Source organism: Coenobita brevimanus, chromosome 7 (genome assembly GCF_032717465.1).
Source record: "Coenobita brevimanus isolate Jiangsu-jjx chromosome 7, ASM3271746v2, whole genome shotgun sequence".
Lineage (NCBI taxonomy): Eukaryota > Metazoa > Arthropoda > Malacostraca > Decapoda > Coenobitidae > Coenobita > Coenobita brevimanus.
The window spans coordinates 37183853-37204561 of record NC_136960.1 but is presented as its reverse complement, the minus strand read 5'-3'; the positions used below and the strand labels follow the sequence as shown (position 1 = coordinate 37204561).

At 40.8% G+C, this 20709-nt stretch overlaps 1 protein-coding gene across 1 annotated transcript in view; it reads left to right on the top strand.

The window, feature by feature from the left end:
• The window catches only part of Hr39 (Nuclear hormone receptor FTZ-F1 beta), a 55985-nt gene extending 53942 nt beyond the window's left edge, over nt 1-2043 (top strand). The window contains exons 10-11 of the mRNA XM_080276079.1: nt 885-1039; nt 1954-2043. Of these exons, the coding sequence (XP_080132205.1) occupies nt 885-1039; nt 1954-2043 (245 nt within the window). The remainder of the gene's footprint in view (nt 1-884; nt 1040-1953) is intronic.
• The last annotated feature ends 18666 nt before the right edge of the window (nt 2044-20709 follow it).

The window sequence follows — 20709 nt, the reverse complement described above, 5'->3', positions numbered from 1 at the left end:
AGTGCTCTGGATTGGATATAGAGCTATAGTATTGTGAATGACAGGAGATAAGTTGCAAAATGTTGAAACTTGCTGCATTGTAAAGTGAGTGAAATATATAGTGCTTATCTACACTGTTTTGGCTTCTGTAAATTTATGAATTTCCATTCATCCAAAATCTAAGTCTCTTCAATCTCATCAGGAACATAAGGGCCCAGGGCTAGGCTGCTCCACCCTGACATAAGACAAGGGTGAGCATTGTCACTTGCGCACAAGTAGCCTTATGTTAGCAATAAATCTCAACCACCTCTCAGATGGAAACCCATTTTAAGGGCTGTAATCCACAAGACCAGTGAGCACTATTTGGTTATATGGTCACCACCCAGCATAGTAAATGGTTTCCTGGATTACAGTTACCCATTTGTCATGTCGCTCAGTGTAAATATCCCTGAAGGCAGCACTACACTGAATGAGTAATCGTCCCCACTTACAACTCATAAAACAAATTTCTTTCTTCATTACCCAGTTTTTATTGTGCTTAATGTCTAAAAGAAGGAAGTAAAGGAACATTGTGTTGTTGATGTGAATATGATGTTAAGAGAAATACTCTGAGATGGTTTGGCCATGTGGAGAGAAGTGAGAATGAGAGACTGACCAGAAGACTGTATGTGAGTGAGGCAGAGGAAGAGTCAAGGATCAGACGAAGGGGTGAAGTGGGAAGATATATAGTTTGAGGGAGGGGGGTGTGAGTTGGAGTGAGGGGAAGCCAAGTGGTAGAGGACAGAGTGACATGGAAGTGATTTGTTTGTGGCCACCCCTTACAGTATTAAGGTGTATGGCTGTAGATATAATGTATCCAGAATGTGACTTTTGCAGCATTATATTTATGTAATTCTTTACTTCAGATGTGTCAGGACTGCAGGAAGGTGAGAAGGTGCGGGATTCCCAGAAGAAGGTGGTGCAGGCCCTACAGGAGTACACCCACACCCACTACCCCCACCTGCCACAGAAGTTTGGGGAGCTCCTTCTGCGCATCCCAGAGCTTCAGCGAACGTGTCAGGTGGGTGGATGGTGAACTTGTATTTTGGTTAATTAGAGCATCATAGAGAGGTAAGGGTTTCTGTCTTAGCACCAAGGCTGTATTTCATATGGAATTTTCCTGTCTTTTATATAAGGAGTTCCATGGCATACCTCTGAGTGTGCCAAAATTGATACTGAGAAGACAGGGGACACAATACAGAATTTCTGAAGACACATTGCCTTCATAGTCCCTGCACAGAATGCTTCATTTTATTTTTGACACTATGTGGAGAAACTTTGAAGGTGCCGTTGGTACACAAATTTGTCTATTTTCCATTTTCTGATCTTCTTGTGTTTGGCATTTTGGAGTTATTTCTTGAGGTTCCACATACAGCTGTCTGGTTATACAAATGTTCCTCAGCTACCGGTACTTCCTTATCCTCAAAAGAAGGATGGTGTACTGTAGGAGAAGGGTAGCTTAAGCCTGCAGTCCTTTGGGTTTACATTTCAGGTGAACTTAGGGCTACACCAACAACAGCATGCCTGTCTGTCTCCTCATGCCTTCACTAGATGGCACTAATATAGCTAGACCTTTGTGCCACTCATTTGCACAAATTGACTCAATTCCCTGTCCCCAAAATGAGGATGTTGGGCTGCAGAAGGGCTTTTTCAGCCTGCAGTCCACCAGGCTCACACATAGATGAGCTTAAGCTTACAACAGCAACAACTTTAACTCATTTATTGGGTCAGGATGATGATGATGTTTCTGGTTCCTACATCATCATATCTTAGCAGGTTGAAGTAAGGGTTGGGTTGTTGTTGCTGTTGTTGATGATGATGGTGATGATGATAGTGGTGGTGGTGGTAGTAGTAGTAGTAGTAACTAGTAGTAGCAGTAATTATTCTATATAAACCATACCAACTTGAGTACTTTACCATATCAAACACTTTCAGGCAAGTAAGGAAATGCTCTCTATGAAGAAGAAGGAGGGAGATGTGCCAAGTTTCAATTTTCTCTTCGAGCTACTACGAGGGGACCATTAGTTAAGGTAAGCAGGAAGAATGTGTTATTTCGGAGGAGGATGTGGAGTTACAGAGAGAAACAGACAAGTAAGGAAGTGAAGGAACATTCTGGTGTGGATGTGGATGTGATGGAAAGTGTTAGGAGAAGCACTCTGAAATATTTGGCCAGGTGAAGAAGATGGAGAATGAGAAACTGACAAGAAAAGAGTGTGTGAGTGAGATGGAGGGGGGATGGGGAGGGAGAGACCAAGGATAATAAAGAATAGAGTGGCATGGAGGCAGTTATTTGTGACTACCTCTTTCAGGATTAAGGCATATGGCTGTAGATAGATAGAGAGAAAGAGAGAGAGAGAGAAGGAGTTATAAAGAAAAATTAGAGAGTGCTTTTGATTGGAGACATGAATGGCAAAGTTGGGAATGTACGAGTGGATGGAGTGGTTGGTCAGTTGGGTGTGCCAGCTGAAGTAGATGGGAATGGTAGTGCTTTAGTGGACGCCTGTGCTGGTAAGGGGTTGGCAGTAGCCAACACCTACTTTCGGCATAAGATGATCCACAGGTATACATGGAGAGTCATGAGGAGAATGGATGGTGAACTTGTTGAACGAAAGACAATGATAGACTATGTGTGTGTGGATGAGCGAATGAGAAGACAAGTGTTGGATGCAAGAGTGTGAAGAGGGTGGGGGAATGGAGTCTCGGACCATCACTTAGTGATGGCCAAGGTAAAGCTGCAAAGAAAATGGTTGAAGAGACGATGTGGAAGACAGGAGGAAACAGCTCCTGTAAGAAGAGTGAAGTTGCAAGATAGTAAGAAAATGGCAGAGTATAAGAGCATAATGGAAGAAAGATTAGGAAGGTATGAGTTAGAGCAGATGGAAGGGGTGGAAGACGTATGAAAGATATTCATGGAAGAGATAAGCGCAGCGTGTGAGTGGTTTGTGGAGTGAGGAGGAGATGCAAGTGTGTGCAAGGGACAGCATAGTGGAATGATGAGGTGAAACGAGCTGTGGAACAAAAGAAGAAGGCATATAGTAAATGGCTGGCAAGTAGAGGTAGGGGAGAAGATGAGAGAGAGAAGAGAGAGGTATATGCAAGCAGGAGAAGGGAGGTGAAGAGACTGGTGAAGGCGAGTAAGAAGAAAGCGAATCAAGAATTTGAGAGGAATCTGACTGTGAAATGGAGGGAGAGTAAGATATTGTTTTGGAAGGAGGTAAAGAAAGTAAGGCAGTGTGAATGGGGAAATAGTAGGGGAGTGAAAGATGGGAATAATAGATTGTTGGTGGAGAAGAGAGAGAAATTGAGGAGATGGAAGGAGCATTTTGAGGATTTGTTGAACGTAAAGAGTGAGAGCAGTGCGAGTATAAGTGGTTGGGGAATGGCTGGGAGAAGAAGAGATGAGTGGAGGGATGAAGAGATCAGTAGGGCGGAAGTAGTGGAAGCAATGAAGAAGATCAAGATGGGACACGCCCCAGGAATTGATGGAGTGTGTGGTGAAATGCTGAGGTATGGGGGTGAGATTGTTGTGGAGTGAATATGGAAGTTGTGTAGATTGGCTTGGGAAGAGGGAAGGGTTCCAGAGGACTGGAAATCAGGTATAATTGTTCCTTTATACAAAGGAAAAGGGGAGAGAGAAGTATGTGGTAACCATAGGGGTATTTGCCTTCTTAGTGTGACTGGAGAAATATATGGTAGAATACTCATTGATAGGGTTAGGCATATGACAGAGGAGCTAGTTGGAGAAGAACAAGGGGGATTTAGGAAGGGAAAAGGGTGTGTAGATCAGATATTTGTTCTAAGATGTTTAGTGGAGAAGTATCTAGAGAAGGGAAGGAAAGTGTATGCCGCCTTCATGGACTTGGAGAAAGCTTATGACAGAATAGATAGGCAAGGTATGTGGAAGGTATTAAGAATATATGGAGTGGAGGGGAAATTGTTGAGTGCTGTGAAGAGTATGTACGAAGGAGCTAGGGCTGCGGTGCAAGTGGATGGTGAGCTGAGTGAGTTTTTGATCTCAATGTGGAACTGAAACAGGGCTGTGTGATGTCTCCATGGCTGTTTAATATATATATGGATGGGGTTGCAAAGGAGGTACAAGGTAGGGCAGTGGATGTGGGGGTGGCTGTAATGAATGAGGGTGGGATTTGGAAGATTCCGGTGTTGCTGTTTTCTGATGATACAGTATTGTTGAGTAAAGATGAATGGGAGTTGCAAGGCTTAGTGAATGAATTTGGGACAGTGTGTAGGAAGAGGAATCTGAAAGTTAATGTAAACAAGAGTAAAGTTGTGGTGTTTGAGAGGAATGAAGTCACAGAGTGTGCAGTGAGGTTGGATGGTGAGGATATGGAGTATGTGAGTGCATTCAAGTGCTGTACTTGGGTAGTGTGATGAGTAAGGATGGAACTTTGGGGGATGAAGTGCTTGAAAAGGTACAGCAGGGAAGGAAGGTTGTTGGTACACTGAAAGCTGTGATGAGAAATAGGGAGGTGAGTATGGAAGTTAAGAAGTCACTGCATGATAGCATTGTGATCCCTACCCTGACGTATGGAAGCGAGGCGTGGACCTTGCAAGAGGGGAACAAATCAAGAGTGAGGGCAGTGGAAATGAGTTACTTGAGAGGAGCATGTGGAGTGACATGGAGGGACAGGTTGACAAATGAAGAAGTGAAGGAACGTTGTGAGGTGGATGTGGATGTGGTTGAGAAGATTAGGAGAAATACACTGAGGTGGTTTGGACATGTGGAGAGAATGGAGAATGAAAGACTGACTAAGAGGGTGAATGTAGGTGAGATGGTGGGAGGGAGAGGGAGGGGTAGACCGAGGATGAGGTGGAGGGATGGAGTTAAGAGGTATATGAGGGAGGGGGGAGTGAGTTGGGGGGAGGGTAGTCAAATGGTGGATGACAGAGCGACTTGGAGGTGTTTTGTCTGCGGCCACCCTTTGCAGGATTAGGGCGTCGGGCTATAGATAGATAGATGGATAGAAATAGTACCTTGTGGTCCATACTGAGGAAACACTTCGTCTTTGCCTGGGGATGCATGTCCAAAACACAGTCATTTTAGTTTGAGTAGGATCCTGTGAGGCATCGTTTACACTGCTGTAATGTAGTATTAGTAACATCATCCACTGGGAGTCTTTTCCGGGTAGATGAGATCTAGTAAATGGAAAAGATTTCACATGTGCTGGTGTTAAATCTTTTCAGTTCCTGCTTCCAGCCATGGCTGTGTGTTGAGTTCATGTAGAGACTAAACTTTCTATTGTCAACGACTTTGACGTTCGTGTGTGTGTGTGCATGTGTTTAACTCCTCAGATGTTTCATGTAAAGTATTGTTATGTCAGCACAGATCAAAATATTTAGGTGAGAACTGACTTAGTTTTGTTTGTTTTGTTTATGTTTAGAGATGGCTGACCATGGTACTGTACAATGTCTTTATATTTTCTCTAGATGGCAGCAGTCACCATCACCAAATATTAGCAGGATGGAAGCTACAGGGCCACACGTCTGAACTGATGTCCCTGTACATTATTTAATTCCATTTTAATCATGTGTCCTCTCCTGCAGGTAGACCATATGTCTGTACTGATGCCCCTGTTCATTAACTCTTTTTTAATCATGTGACCTTCCCTGCAGGTTGGACGGCAAGCTGGGTGACGCATCAGTTGCTGTAAATCTCCCTCAGGTACGCGTCGGCGCCTCAGGCTCTACGTCCCACTATGGTTTACACAGATAAGCAAGCAGGCAAGCACGGGGCCGTATTCATAAACTTTCTTGAGCTCAGGTTGCATAGGAAATCATTTATTGCGTGTGAGATCGTGTTTTATGTATGAAATTGTTTGTTGCATATGAGATGGTGTGTTTTGGATTAACTGCTTATGTCTGATGATGTATTTTGTATTTTTATTCATGCTACCACCAGATGATTATATTTTTTTAAAGCTTTGGAGAGATGACTGGTAGTGGATGAAGTAGAAACAAGCCCCATTAAGCATGACTACATTGAGACATCTCCCACAAAGCTGAATGAAATTATCCAGTGGTAGCTCGATTAAAAAAAAGAAATACATCATCACTCTGAAGGGGTTAACTCAGGCACGCACAAAACACCGAAAAACCAATGAAAACTCAAGTGAATATCAGCACATTGAGTCTGGGTGATGTGATTTGATTCATTCTGGTATCAGACAACGTAATTCAGCTTAGTAAGGCCTTTGATATGGAAGGGCGTTTGGTACTCTACATCAAATCCCTCCAGTTGAAAAAGTCTGTCAAACTGGATAAAATTGCCAGGTAACAGCAAGATAAAATAAAAAATAAATGGAAAAATTGAAATAAATGGACGTACCCAGGCTCAGTGGGTTGAAGTGGAAAAATACAGCCAGGCAAACCTCTTCTGTCAACAACTCACTCTTCTGCGTAAAATAATTGGTTGTAAATTTTGGCCGAGATTGTTTATGAGTGCATCCCCCAAAGGGCCATATTTTCATCAACAACGGAGGTTCCTTAGCATGTCTTTCTTGCCAGATTTTTTTTATCATATGAGATTTTGATACTTTCACATACTCTATATTATTTTTGCAATCTGGTGTCCATACAAAAAAGATTAAATACGGTATCATAAATGAGCAATAAGGTGTCATGTGCTTAATAAACTGTTACGCCTTTCATGGTTTTTAGACACATTATTTTATTCAGGTTACAAGATAAATTTGTTCAGATGAGAGCAATTTTAGTCATCAGAAGGTTGAAAATATCTCAGTTAACTTTTGGCTTGCTAGAAATTCCCTCGGTAGAATGATATAATATGGACATGGCCTGAATGGAAATCTAAGTGTTCTGATGGCTAGAGGGTTAAGTAAGAAGTGTTAAAGAACCTCCTGAGCTGATGTGAATGTGGCCACAGGAACAACAACAAAGCGAAGGTGGATAGAAGTCATTGAACGGAAAATAGCGGTCTGTATTGTCCTGAGGCGGCGATGGAATTAATGGCTGTGATTAGTGGACGTCGTTTTACTCAACCCCACCTGTACACTGGTTCAGCGTTGTTGTTTTTACCCCTTAACTCTGAGGACGGCGCTTGTGTTTTATTCCCGCTGCCAACCAGATGATCTTATTCAGCTTGGGAAAGATCTCTCACACTTGCTGGACTCACAAAGCCTGTATCTCACCCCTCCAGTTCACAGGCTCTCTCCTTGAGGTGATTGGATGCAGTTTAAGAGACTTTTAGAACTCAAACAGTTAAATATTGCCTTTCATCAACCCAAACACTGTAAGGGGTAGGAAATTTCTCTCAGATGTACTGGGCTGATAGAGGCTGTATCTGACTCCTCCAGTTCTTTAAGTCTCTCCTGCAGATGATGTTACTCAGTTTAAGAGAGATTTTTGGAGCACAAGGGGTAGATATTGCCTTCCATCAATCCACTCAGTAGAAGAGATATTTTCTAAGCTAAATAAACCTGTCTGGAGGTGTCAGGAATAAACTACAAACTGACGTCAAGGCACTGAAGGGGTCTAAGGAGACTCGTTAACTATAGTCGTTCCAGTATCGTGTAAATTTTTCGAATAGTCAAGACCGAGTCTTTTATTATTTTTATTAATAGTATCTTTTAATATTATTTATATTGTTATTGCTCTTACATTTATTATTATTATTGTCATCATCATGTAGATATGAAACAAAAAGATACCTTAATATTCTAAGATTTATTCCCTTCAGTCTGAGGATGTAACCTTATTTTGTTATTGCCTGGCACATCATTTTCTTCATCCCGGGAAAGATGTCGTACTGAAGGGGTTGGTGAAGTCTCTGCCTAACCTCACAGGCTCACAATTTCTCTGTCAAGCTGAATAAAAATAATTAAAATTTTGCAGGAACACTCCAATAAAAATGTCATTGGATGAAGGGAGCTGAGCTCTTTAATTCAATGATGTGCTTTTTAAAAATGTGTTTATGCTTCCCACAATGATATTTTTATTCATTTTGAGAGAGAATACCTGTTGTGGAAGAGATTATGAAGACTCTTCCTAATTCCAACACTCCAGCAGACCCCAAGTATGGCAAATAAAATCATATAGGCTTTCATAAGCTGAAGAAAAATGATGTGTGAGCAGCAAGAATGAAATGCCAGGTACATCCCCAGATTGAAGGGGTTAAATACTGAACAGAATAGCTGTTATCAGTAAAACAAAGAGTCCCACACCCAATCCAAAGGGATGTAGATTCTGGGCCATATTCTAAGTGGTTTGGGAAATCCCTAACATCTCTTCTTTAGTTATTTATTCTGAACTCAAGCATCTTAGTATCATCTTGTATGCTTTTTATGCAAACTGGTGATATTAAAGCTCATTAAGTTGCATACAGGATAATGTTAAGGTGTGATGTGCAAATTAATCAGTAAGGAAGAGGTGCAGTGAAGCCTGCCATGCCACTTAGGGTCTGAGTCTTGGATGATGCTGTTGTGTGAGTTTGTGTCTGAGTGAATGCGTCCACCCCCTGCCAAAAAATGCCACCTGATGGGAGAATTTATTATATATATTATTAAAGCAAAAATATATATATATTTACGCCTACCTGAAGGAGAGGGTACTTTTTCCTGCGGCATGGCTTTCCCCTCGGTAACCCCTTCACTACAGGGGAACTCCCTTAACCCCTTTACTACAAGGAGCTGTCTCTGTGAATCTAGATAATAAAATAATTCTGAAATACACACTTAAGAATAGAACCAAAAATCGTGCAGAGTCGGTTGATGAAGTTGTAAGGAGAAGTAGCAAGACATGAGATTCAGACCAAGACACACCCTCGTAATGAAGGAGTTGATGGAGTCCTGGTTTCCCGAGTGGAGTAAAAATAAGTTGTGTTGACGGTAGCCAGAGTGAAACTTTGCCACTGCCGTCATCGTGGCCGTAGTGAAGGGGTCAAAGCATGGTCTTCCAATGTAACTCTCCAAGAAGCAGTATTTTTTATAGATTCTGTCCTCCTGCCATTGCCACTCTTTTTGTACCCCCTCTGTCCCCCTCCTCTCCCCTCCCCCTTACCACAACCCCTACCCTTACCCCTTCCCATCCCCCCCACTACCACCATTCTTGCCCATCCCCCTTCCCTCACTCTATCACTCCCCTCCCTCCCCTTCCCCCCAATCCTGTGCATCGCTGGTCACTGCCGTAGTACCTCTGTTGTTTCCTCTTAGCTCATTTAATTCAGGTGTGTCTTTTGTTTTATTCTCTCCACGTGACAGTTTTATGCAGCTTTGGATTGACTTTTCATCATGGAGGGGTTAATTACAGCTTTAATAAATCCCTTCAGTGTGAGAGGCTGTTTCCTAAGTTGAATATAATTGCCTGGTAAGTGTGAGAATAAATTGAATATGATATAGCCTGGATTAAGTAGAGTTAATACCTGAATGGCCAAAGAGAGAAAGAGAGAGAGAGAGAGAGAGAGAGAATGTGTGTGTGGGTGGGTGGGTGTGAGTGTGAGTGAAAGAGAGAGGGTGTGTGCGAGAGTATGTGCACAATTGCATATTTTATGTTAATATGGCAACCTTGTGCACCTTTTAGTTGTTACTGTAGCATTTTTAATTTATTCATTGCCTCACTGCATGTCTCTGCTCTCTCTCATTTTGTGTGGAGAGAGCTAGAAGACAAGTTATTGTAGTTATATATTTAGTAGTAAGTACCTCATTTACATTGCTTCATTATTAAGTTGCTGATGACTAGACTCCTCCCTCACTCACAATTTAAGTTCCTGACGAATTATTATATTTTCTAAAGTTGCTTGTGATTCATTATACTGTATATATATTTTTTGTATGTCATGAACCAGAATCATGTTTCAACTTTAAGTCATTTCACTTCCAACACCTTAACCCCTTTTATCCAGTAACATATATTCTTAGTTTCTTCTTGCTACCTCCAGATAATTTCATTCACTTTTGAAAAGCTGTTACTAGTGGTGGTGCAGGAGGTGAGACGTGTTAACATTAAGGGTAGGGTTGCGGGAGGTAGACCAAAAAAGACCTGGGATGAAGTCATTGGGCGCAACCTCAGGGAGAAGGCATTGAATAGGGAAGCTGCCGAGATCGAGCAGCTTGGAGAGCTGCTATTAGGTGACCAAGGCCGACATGTGCAAGGATGTTGGAGCCTTTAAAAATGAAACAAAATGACAAGTGGTGACGTTGGAAACAGAGTCCATTTATCCCTTCACAGTCTGATTTGTCTCCATGATCTGAATTGAATCATTGGTAGCAAGATAAACTAAAATAAACATGCCACTTTATGAATGTTGAGGGTGGGGTTGTGAGGGACAGACCAAAAAAGACCTGGGATAAGGCTATAGAGTGTGACCTCAGGGATAAGGGACTGAACAAAGAGGCTGGTAGAGATCACACAGCATGAGGAGGTGCCATTAGGTGACCAAGGCGGACATGTGCAATTATGCTAGAACTTTTATAAACAAACATGCTAACAATTGAAGGGGTTAAGTGAGGAGTGAATACAGTATATGTACAATAGAATGCTTTTTAAAAAGAGAGTTAACTCAGCTGGCTAGAGTTGAATTTAAACAGAGAAAAACTTATTGGCTGGAATTAAAATTGAAAAATGAGATATCCTTTAGGTGGAATTGTATTTATAGATAAATTTTTTTTTTTTCTCATTAAAGAGAGGCAACTACTGGTTAGAGCAAAATTCAGTGACATATAACTTGTCCCGACTGAGATTGAAATTGATGGGAGTGAATGAGCTAGTTTGGCACATGATTTACAGCATCAGTTGTGTCATGGCCATCATCAGTGTGGGAATTTCTTACAAGGAAGCACGGCATCATTTGATTTGTAATAACTGGCTGGAACTGAACTTAATGTGAGATACAGTAACTTCTGTGATATGAATGTGATGTGGACTGATGATGATGTATGTGAGGGAGATTTTTATGGTATGAGAGGAAACAACAGCAGGAAGACTTGGCAGGATCAGCAAAGCAGTGGAAGTCGTATGAGGTGCCAGGTGGCCCCACAGACTATATCTCTCTAATGCGGTTGGATGAGTAAAAAGGGCAGAAAATATGACCTTCAGAATCAAGTTGTGAAGTTTGTTGGCATTAAATGACCTTCAGAATCACTTAAATTCATTAGAACCTGTGAGTTGCCCTCAATATCAGGTGAAGCTTTCATAAATGACCTCCAGAATCTAGTGAAGTGTGTTGGTGGCTGAATTATACCTCAAGGATGAAGTGAAGTTGGTTCAGATTACCTCAGAAGCAAGTTAGTTTTCGACTTTCAAAAAAGTCATAATCAAGTGAAACTTGTCAATGATAATGATAGCTGTATTAGAATTGGAATATGTAAACAGTTGGCTTATAAAGCTAACTTTCATATTAAACTTTGATTTGGGGTCCAGTTATTCTCATATGTTAAGTAAAAGGCAATGAACACTTTGAGAAACCTTTCTTTGGTTCTGAAAGATAGAAGTAATCCCCCAGACTCAAAGCTTTCATGCATAGCAGTTGAAATTACTTGAAGACTTAGTCTCACAAGGGTGATTTAGTTCACAGTGTAGTATATACTTTGACCCACTGAAGCTGGGGATGTCTTGTACATTTTAGTTTTGCCATTTGTGATGATTTTATCCAGCTTGGGATAGACTCTTTGAACAGGAGGAGTTGGGTATAACCTTAATAAACCCCTTCAGTATGAGAGGCACTTCCTGAGCTGAATAAAAATCTGTTTGAAGCAAAAGTAAACAAGGTCACCCTCCAGATCTGATGGGTTACGGATGTTTTATTTTTTCGTTGATAGACAGTATTAAACCGCCACTAGTCACTCAAACAGTCACATTTATGCTTCTAAAAATTATTGTGCTAAAAAAAATATAAAAGGTAGTTTTGTCCTTGATGCTCAGAGTCAGTGGTATTAGAGAGCTCTAGTCTTTGTGTCGGATTCTCATCAAGTAAGGAGGCTTCTCAGCACCTCCTCCTTGCCAGTTTATCTCCGCCTGTGGCACTGTGATATTCTCTTTTATGTTATTTGTGAATATTATATCAGTATGAAAAAATATAAATAGTGTAAAGGAGAATAAGATTGAGTCCTTGTTGTAAGTCATCTCACTGAACATTCTTATTTGCTGTTAAGTCCATAGTAAAATACAGAAAACTTGTGCATTAAAGCTCCATTGCTAACTATAAAGCTGAAAGAGGCAGCATCACATAGTTATGCAAACATTCCTCAATTCTTTCCCTATCCCCCGAATAGAGGATTGTGAACCGTAGGGAAAGAGCAACTTCACCCTGCAGGTTTATGCCCAGATGAGCCTAGAGCCAAAACAACTCCCCCTCCCTCCTCCCTAGTTTGTAGTATGAATTGTATAAAAAAAAAATTGTGATATTTAATGCGTCCCTGACATGATAAAAAAGTTGTTTGTAAGTTGCCATATGTGGAAATACACGGGTAAGAATGAGGTGCCAGAAAGACTCACTAAGCATGCGAGAATTTAGGCATCGGTGTGGCTCCATGAATCTGTGTCAGTTCCACCTTGCTGGGGAACTGTGCAACACGATCACTCCAGGAGGGTGCTCCAGGGGGGGTTAGGGTAAAGCTCGAAGTTCTGACAGTACTGTATACATCTATCAGTCAATCGGTCAGTCTATCTTAAGCCAAATCTCAAATATAGATAGACATATGCTTTGTGCAAACTACTTAATTATCCATCAAGATAAGACATGGTTTATTATCTAAACTGTTGGCAGTTTGAGCTAATTTGCAAAGCAGTTAATAGAGGCATACTTTGCTTGTATTGCTTTTTTCTTCATTATATCCACATTAATTGCAAATCTGTACAGCATCATCATCAGCGGTCTGACTCAAGAGCTTTACCTGCCACCCCAACACCCCCACCTCCCACCACCCCTACACAGTACCTGTCAGTCAGCAACTAAACTGTGGGTTGTATTCTAGGTGGCTTTGGAGAACTCTTAACACCACTTCTTTGGCAATTTATTCTGTACATTACACCATAGCCTCCTCTTGTATGTTATTAATGGATGTCAATAATAATATAAATGACGTATAGGAGAAGTTATGGTGTAATATGAAAAAATAAATTGCAAAAGGAAATGTGCTTTGAATCCTCCTACGCCACCTTGAGTACAGCCACAAGTGTGGTGTTGTGGGGTCGCAGAGTTGTTCCGTTTTGCGTAAACATCGTCCTCGTCTAAGACACATATTTTGTTGTGTTCTCACTGTCATCAGGAGACTTTATTCAGCCAATGGAAAATATCTTGGGGCAAAAAGGGTTAATGGAGTGTGTTTGTGTTACCCTTCTGGCTATATGTCTCTCGTGGTGTAAGAAAATCATTGAGTGGCGGGAAGAATGACGTATGAATTGCGTAACTGGAAAAATGAAACGGGAAATGCGTAACTGGATTGAAGGGATTGATATTGTCTTACTTACGGCTGTTTGATTATTTAAAGCAAAATTAAAAGAGTAAAATAAAAAGCAGTTCACTAAATTTAAAGTTAAAAGAATGTTAATGGAGCTATTATTATTATTATTATTATTATTATTCAGTCACAACTCTGCCACCCCACACAGCCAAACGCAAGGAGCTACGAAATACTGTACTTTAATATCCTCTGTGATGATAATATAGCACTGAACTCCTCATAATATAACGTTTCCTGTGGTGCCTCTCATACCCAAACTATTTTCTCTCCGTCGTCTTTCCTTCTCAGTTCCTCCATCTAATATTGCTCTGTTTTTCCTTACTTTCCCCATTCTGTTACTCCTCTGACCATTATTTCCGCACACCCCTCTCTCTTGTTGGTTTAGTGATCTGAATACCCCTGATGGAGTGAAAGACTTGTATAGGTTTGATCGCCAAGAGTTGCCTGGGGGTTTTTCAGTCACACAGTGCCATCAGGAAGAGTAACCTGTCATCCAGCCTTAAATCTACCATAGTCTATCCTCTCGCCCTTACACCTCAGAAGAGATTATATGGGATTTTCTGCTTTCTCTCTTTTGTCTATGTTTCCTCCGTCAATTTATCACTTTCATGCCTAGTCCCTCCACCCCGTCCTCACTCACCCCACGGCACCACCGGACCCAACATACGTGATACATGGAGCAGATGTGCAAGCTTTTATACTCAGACTTATTCTTTAGGGTGTCAAAACAGGCTGTGGCCAAGGTGTATACAGCGTTTTGTAAAGTCTTGTGAGCTTTTTCGTTTATTCTTGCGTTAGCCGATGATTTTATCCAGCTTGCAAAAGGCCTCTGGTGCTGAGGGGGTAGTAAGGCTATATCTAACCCCTCAAGTGCAAAGAGCCTGTCCTTAGCTGAGTAAAGTCATCAGGATGTGGTAAGAATAAAATCTAAAAAGACAATGCCAGGCACATTGGGTTGAAACAGGGAACGTGGAGGTGTGAAGAAGCCCCATTCTAGCATGATTCTGAATCAAGGCACTGTGTAATATGGGATGCAGGTTAAGTACAACTAACAATTACAGATTTTCCATTAACGACCATCAGAAAACATTAATGGGCTTGTTCACATCTTTGGGCTCTCAGTTTTGATAATATGGCCATTAGAGCTTAAGAGTTGTACAGGTATGAGGTACATTGTTTTCCCTCATTAATTCTTGTACCCGGACAACTCGATGAGAAATCTAGGTTTTACTAAAGCGCGGTGGATGCTTGGAGTCTATAACCTCTTCAGTCCGATGATGTACTGTTATCTTCCCTCCACCAGACAGTTCATCTTAGGGGCCATGTGTGGAAGTGGAGGTGTGAGATTACCTTCACTAACTCCCTAAATAAGAGTGAGGAGCCTTCTAACTTGAATAAAACAATACTTAAATGGAAGAATTATATCCATGTTTGGGAAAGTTGTTTATTTTGCAGATGAGGGTAAAAAGCTTCCATTTGCACAATTCCTGGCGCAGGGTTGTAAACTAAATGGTCTTGAAGGTTTCTGAGCACCTATTCCTCTGTGATTTATCCAGCACATTACCCCTCAATATCTTCTTGCTTATTATTGATGCAAGAACTTATTACTAAAAGGGTGCAGTATAAATAACCTACAAGAGAATACTGTAATATGCAAAATAAATCACGAAGGAAGAGATGAAAGGAAACCCCCCCCCCCCGTGTCACTTAGGAATGCACCCCTGCAGTCTGGATTTAACTTGGGGAAAAAAGATACATCCTCAGTCTGAAGGGGCATAAATGAGCTGTTTCTCAATAATATTTCCAGTGTCTTTCCAAACTCTCCTCAAGTAGCTCAGCAAATGTGTCGTTTGTCCCCCCCCCACGTCACTCTTCCATCTTGCGCTGTGCACAAGATTAAGTAGGAAGAGGTCCCACTCTTGAGATGGTACTATCCCTCATTTTTTTTTTTTTTTTTTTTACTGTCCTTAATTTTTTTTATGATACTCCAATATTTTTTTTTATATCATACCCCTCATTTTTTTTTTTTTTTTTTTTTTTTTTTTTCCATCATACTACCCTAATCATTTTTCTTTCCATATCATACTACCCCTCATTTTTTTTTTTTTTTTTTCAAATATCATACTACCCATCATTTTTTTTTTTTTTTATACCATATTACCCCTGATATTTTTTTTCTTCATATGGTACTACCCCTAATTTTTTTCTCCTTTATTACAGAGTTCTTGTTATGTGTCAGGGATGTGTTCCATAATGCAACTGCTTTTTTCATATATTTTGTACACAGAGGCAAATTGGTAGATCAGGTTTATAGTTAATAGTGGAAATTTTATAGGCGGTCATTTTGTAATCTGTTTGGAAAGTGAAGGAGGAAGTAAGATTACCATACAGAAAGTCAAAATATGTCACTTGTCTTTTAAGTCGTTCAGTCCACCACAGATTACAGAAAAATTGCATATTATATTTCCTTAGCGCCAGTAAAGCTGATTTGCCCATTTTTCCTTATTTCCAGTAGCCGTTATATGAAAAAAAATTGAATATAAAGCCCATCTCCGGCACATAACAAGGGCGTACTGTATATTCTGTGTTTTCTACAAGAGAGATTTTTTAATTTATTTGCATTACATTTCCTGATATATTTTTTTTTCACACCACTTTCATGATGGCTGTTGTTGGTAACATTCCATAAAAGCCAATTTGTTCCACCCACCTCCGCACCCTCCATGTATACAGTATAAATATATATATCTATTTTTTTTATATTACCTTTATTTTTTTTCTCTCTTTTCCGCAGAGCAAACCGTTAAGCCCGTGTGATATTAACATAAAAGGGTTGTTTTCTGTGAGGCTATGGAGGTGTTGTAATGTCTTTCTCTCAGTAGTTTATTCTGTATATTACACCTCAGTATCCTCAAGTCTGTTATTGATGTAAAATATGTCAATAGTAAAATGATATATAACATACAAGAGAATGTTAAGGTGTAGTAGGCAGAATAAATTGCTCAGGAAAAGGTGCTAGGTGGCCTCCCAGCCTATTTCAGAATTCAGACCAAAACTGCGCGATTCAGAGGCTGCTGGGTTATTCCAAAGAACCAAAACGTCCTCATGAGAGTGGTGTTGTGGGTCGGCCGCAAAGATGTGGCGTTCGGGGACCCCCCTAAACTTGCCCACACCTGCCGTTGCTACCCTGAATTTTATCATAAAATTCATCCGGTCTATAGTACGTGGCCTGGTGGGTACAGCACCCCAGAGAGAATGATGGCTTTGTGGGTTCCATCCCAAGAAAGTCTCATAACCACCCGTCCAGTTTATTACCGGTATATGTGATCCAAGTGACAGCCGTGCAGAGGTTTAATCCCCAAGAAGCGACTAGAGGGATTTGAATCATTTAATGCCATCAAGAAAACTGATTTGGTCATCCACCCTTCAGTGTGCTGGACTAGGTATCCACAGTCCAGATGTAATGTCTGAATCAAAACTGACAAATTAACATCATATATCATGTGAGACTGCTATAGGCTGCAGAAGCTTAAATGCTGCTCACTACTTGGAGGATAATGTGTTGTGAAAGCAATAACCTGTGGGACCAAGACAAGGCTACAGTAGTCCGGAAGATTTAACATATGAAATCGTTGATGATTTAGCGGAAGATTTTAACATTTGGAAAGAAATGACAAAGATGCAGGTGAGGTGTGTGCAAGAGGGTGTGGTCGAGGGTCCCCGGCGCCCCCCACCACCGACCATCCTGGGTGCTGACACTTTGACAGAGGCTACTGGGCAGGGTTTGTCTAAGGGGCTGCAGGTGGAATGGCACTCTCATCTTGCGTTCTCCCCCATCCCTCTCTATCTCACGCCGAGCGGTGCAGGCCGTCCTCTCGGAGCTCTGAGAGTAAGGCTCAAAGTATCTTGGTGTTGCAATACATGTAATGTTAAGCTTGAGAAAAGATATTTATTTTTGCTACTAAATAAGTACTTACTGCTTCAAGCACTAAATGACATAAATGCCAACTTAAAACACTGGATGAGTTAAGAACATTCACTACATTGATGTAAAAATTGCTGTGTTATCTTTATTGGATAACTCACAATAGCAGCTTGATAAAATACATTATCATTGCTGCTACATATTTTGCAGCTCTTGAGAACAGGTAAAGTCCATCATTATATGTAAGTTGTTACATCCAGTTGAAATACCCGGTATATACTGCTTCTGAAAACAATGGTATTTTGAACTCGCATCAAAGTGCTCCGAGAGTCAAGTTTTACACCGCTACCACCCCCACTCCCCTCCACCTCCTAAAGACACCCACATACGCCCACAAAAGTCCGCCCCGGCAAGCCAAATCACTAGTCCTTTTTATGCACTTTTTGTGAATCATTCGGAGCTCAGGGCCACATTATTAAAACTGAGTGCAAGGAGGAGTGGGCACGCTCCTAATTTTTTAGTAATTTATGGAACACCTGTGATTGTTGGATGTGTTCGCCCTGCTGCCACATCAGAGAGTGTAGTCAGCAGGGGTACAGATAAGTCAGACGTGTTCTGTCATCATCAGTAACAAATGCATCAGGAGTAATCGTAAATATGGGAGTTTTTATGACGGTCTCAGAAGTGTATGATGATGCTGGAAATATGTCTGCCCTTCTTGTATCACTGTGGGTATGGGATGCAGGTTATTGAAATCTTCTGGCCTCTCTCTGTTGTTGCAGACTAGCTCCAGTGCTGGATGCAGGCTAATCACATCTATAAATACAGGTGTTCCATAAACAACCACCAAACGTTAGGAATTTACTTAAACTTTCGTGCACTCGGTTTTAATAATATAGCCATCAGACTCTTGAAAGTACACCCAAGTTTTATTTATTTATTTTTTTTTAATTATTTTTTTTTTTTATCGCCAGATGAATATTCGTTTTCGACAGCTTCCATCTCGAGTCAGTATAAGCAGATGTTAATAACTTGTTGTTTGGAATCTCTCATCATGTTGAATCTCGACAAAAGGTTAAAAAATTAAAGATGTTTACTGTGGAATACCAAAAGAAATCATTAAAAACCTACAAATCAAAATGAACTGTAATGTGTGCTATGGAGGATTTTTTTGTCATAGGTCATTTGTATTTTTGGTATCAATGTATATAGTTGTTGTCTACTGGAGCAAGTACTTAGTATTTTAAGGAAACTTTTAATAAATATACTTAAATATCACTCTTGTTCATTATTTGTCCACATCCTGTTTACGTGCATGATTATTATTAAGGTTTTCTGTTATTTATATTCCACAGGATGGCTGGTGACAGAGGTATGGTCTGTTGTTAACCCATTCACACCAGGGACTTGTATTTTACTTTATTCTTGCAAACTCCTGATGATTTTATTGAGCCTCGGGTAGACTTCTCTGTAAACCGTAGGGATCGGGTAGTCTTGACTTGTAGCAGCTTTGTTTTCATCTGATGGAACCGGGCCACTCCCACAACTGTACTAAGTAACGCTTGTGTGAAATTTGCTAAGCCCTACTTATGACATGAATGCATCTCCTTGGTTACTAGTCAAATTTACCTTCTAATCTGACTACACTCGGCTATCAGAGTCATCGTGGCAGACTTGATATATCTTAGTTATGACATCTATAAGTACCCTTGGTTACTAGTCAAATTTACCCTTCAATCTGACCACACTTGGCAATGAGTTAAGGTGAAAAGGGATTAAGGCATTACGTCAGACGAGAACAGATGCCTTTCCCAGGTTCAATAAAATCGTCTGGGAGTAGTGAGAATAAACCAAAAAAAAAGCATCACATGGACTCAAGGTGTTAATGTTATCTGGAAAGGTAAGAACACTGTACCTGCACCAGTATCCCGTAGCCACACACACAGTACTGCATCACTGTATCTTGATCTTTATAGTGTAATATTACAGGAGGATCTCGTCATTGGTACAGTATTAATGTTGATATCTTGAAGGAAAGATCGTTGGTTGTAGCCAGTGATTTTTTTTTCTATATTTGTATCCCTGTATTATTTTTTTATTATTATTACTGTATTATTTTTTTGTGTTTGTGACCTACTAGTTTTTTTTTTTTTTTTGTTAACTGTTGAGGTTGTGGGTAGTTATTGGACGGTGATGAAGGGAAATTAGGGATGAAGCTCATTTCCTGACTGGTTCACTAATGAGGCACGGACCCTGGTGAGCCCCTGTCTACCACAAGGGGGCACTGGATCCCCACGTCGTGTAGTTACTGTGCTGTACTGTACCTGTAGGATGGGCCCACAGAACCAGTTGTTTACTTGTGATTGAAGGGTTTGCTCAGCCAGACAGTCTAGGGTTAAGCAGCAACAACTACTACTACTACTACTACTACTCAGGAATACTTTTGTCCCTACCTCATGCTACTCTCTGTCACTCTTCAGTAATGTAGTACAATATGTTAATGATAATACAAAATTCACTTACGTTACTGTAAATAGGGAAGTATAGTAGTAGACTAACACTATCGTATCAAATGCCTTCTGTAAGTAGCTGTAGAGACATCATCATCATCAGCAGCAGCAGCATTATCATCAACATCATCAACATCAACATCTCCCTTGAAGTGATCTCAGTTATTCCCCGCCACCACCACCACCACTATCACCACCACCACCATCACCACCACCACATCAATACAACGTCTCTCTGATAATCTGTTTACCATTATGTTATTTATTCTGTGTATACCATCCAGTTTTCCTTATTGTGTAGTAATGTTAGGTTTTGGCCATGTGGAGGAGGATGGAGAATGAGAGACTGACTAGAAGAGTGTGTGTGAGTGAGGTGAAGGGGGAGACCAAGGATGAGATGAATGGAAGGAGTGGAGAGGATGGAGAATGAGAGACTGACCAGGAGAGTATGTGAGTGAAGGGGAGAGGGTGAGCAAGGCCGAGATGGAGGGATGGAGTAGAGAGAGAAATGCGAGAGCGGTGAGTTGGAGGGACGGCAACCAAATGGCATGGGACAGGGCGACGTGGAGGCGATTTGTTTGTGTCCACCCTTTACAGAATTAAGGCGTCTGGCAATAGAAAGATAGATAAAACTCCCATATAGTGTGTAAATATTTGGTAACTGTCTCATATATTTAAGAATCATATAATTTCCATTTTTTTTCTATTTCGTTCAGTTGTCTTTCTATCTATCTATCTATCTGTTGCCAGAACGCCTCAATCCCGTACGGGGTGGCCACAAACAAATCGCCTCCATGTCGCCCTGTCCCCCTCCATTTCCCTG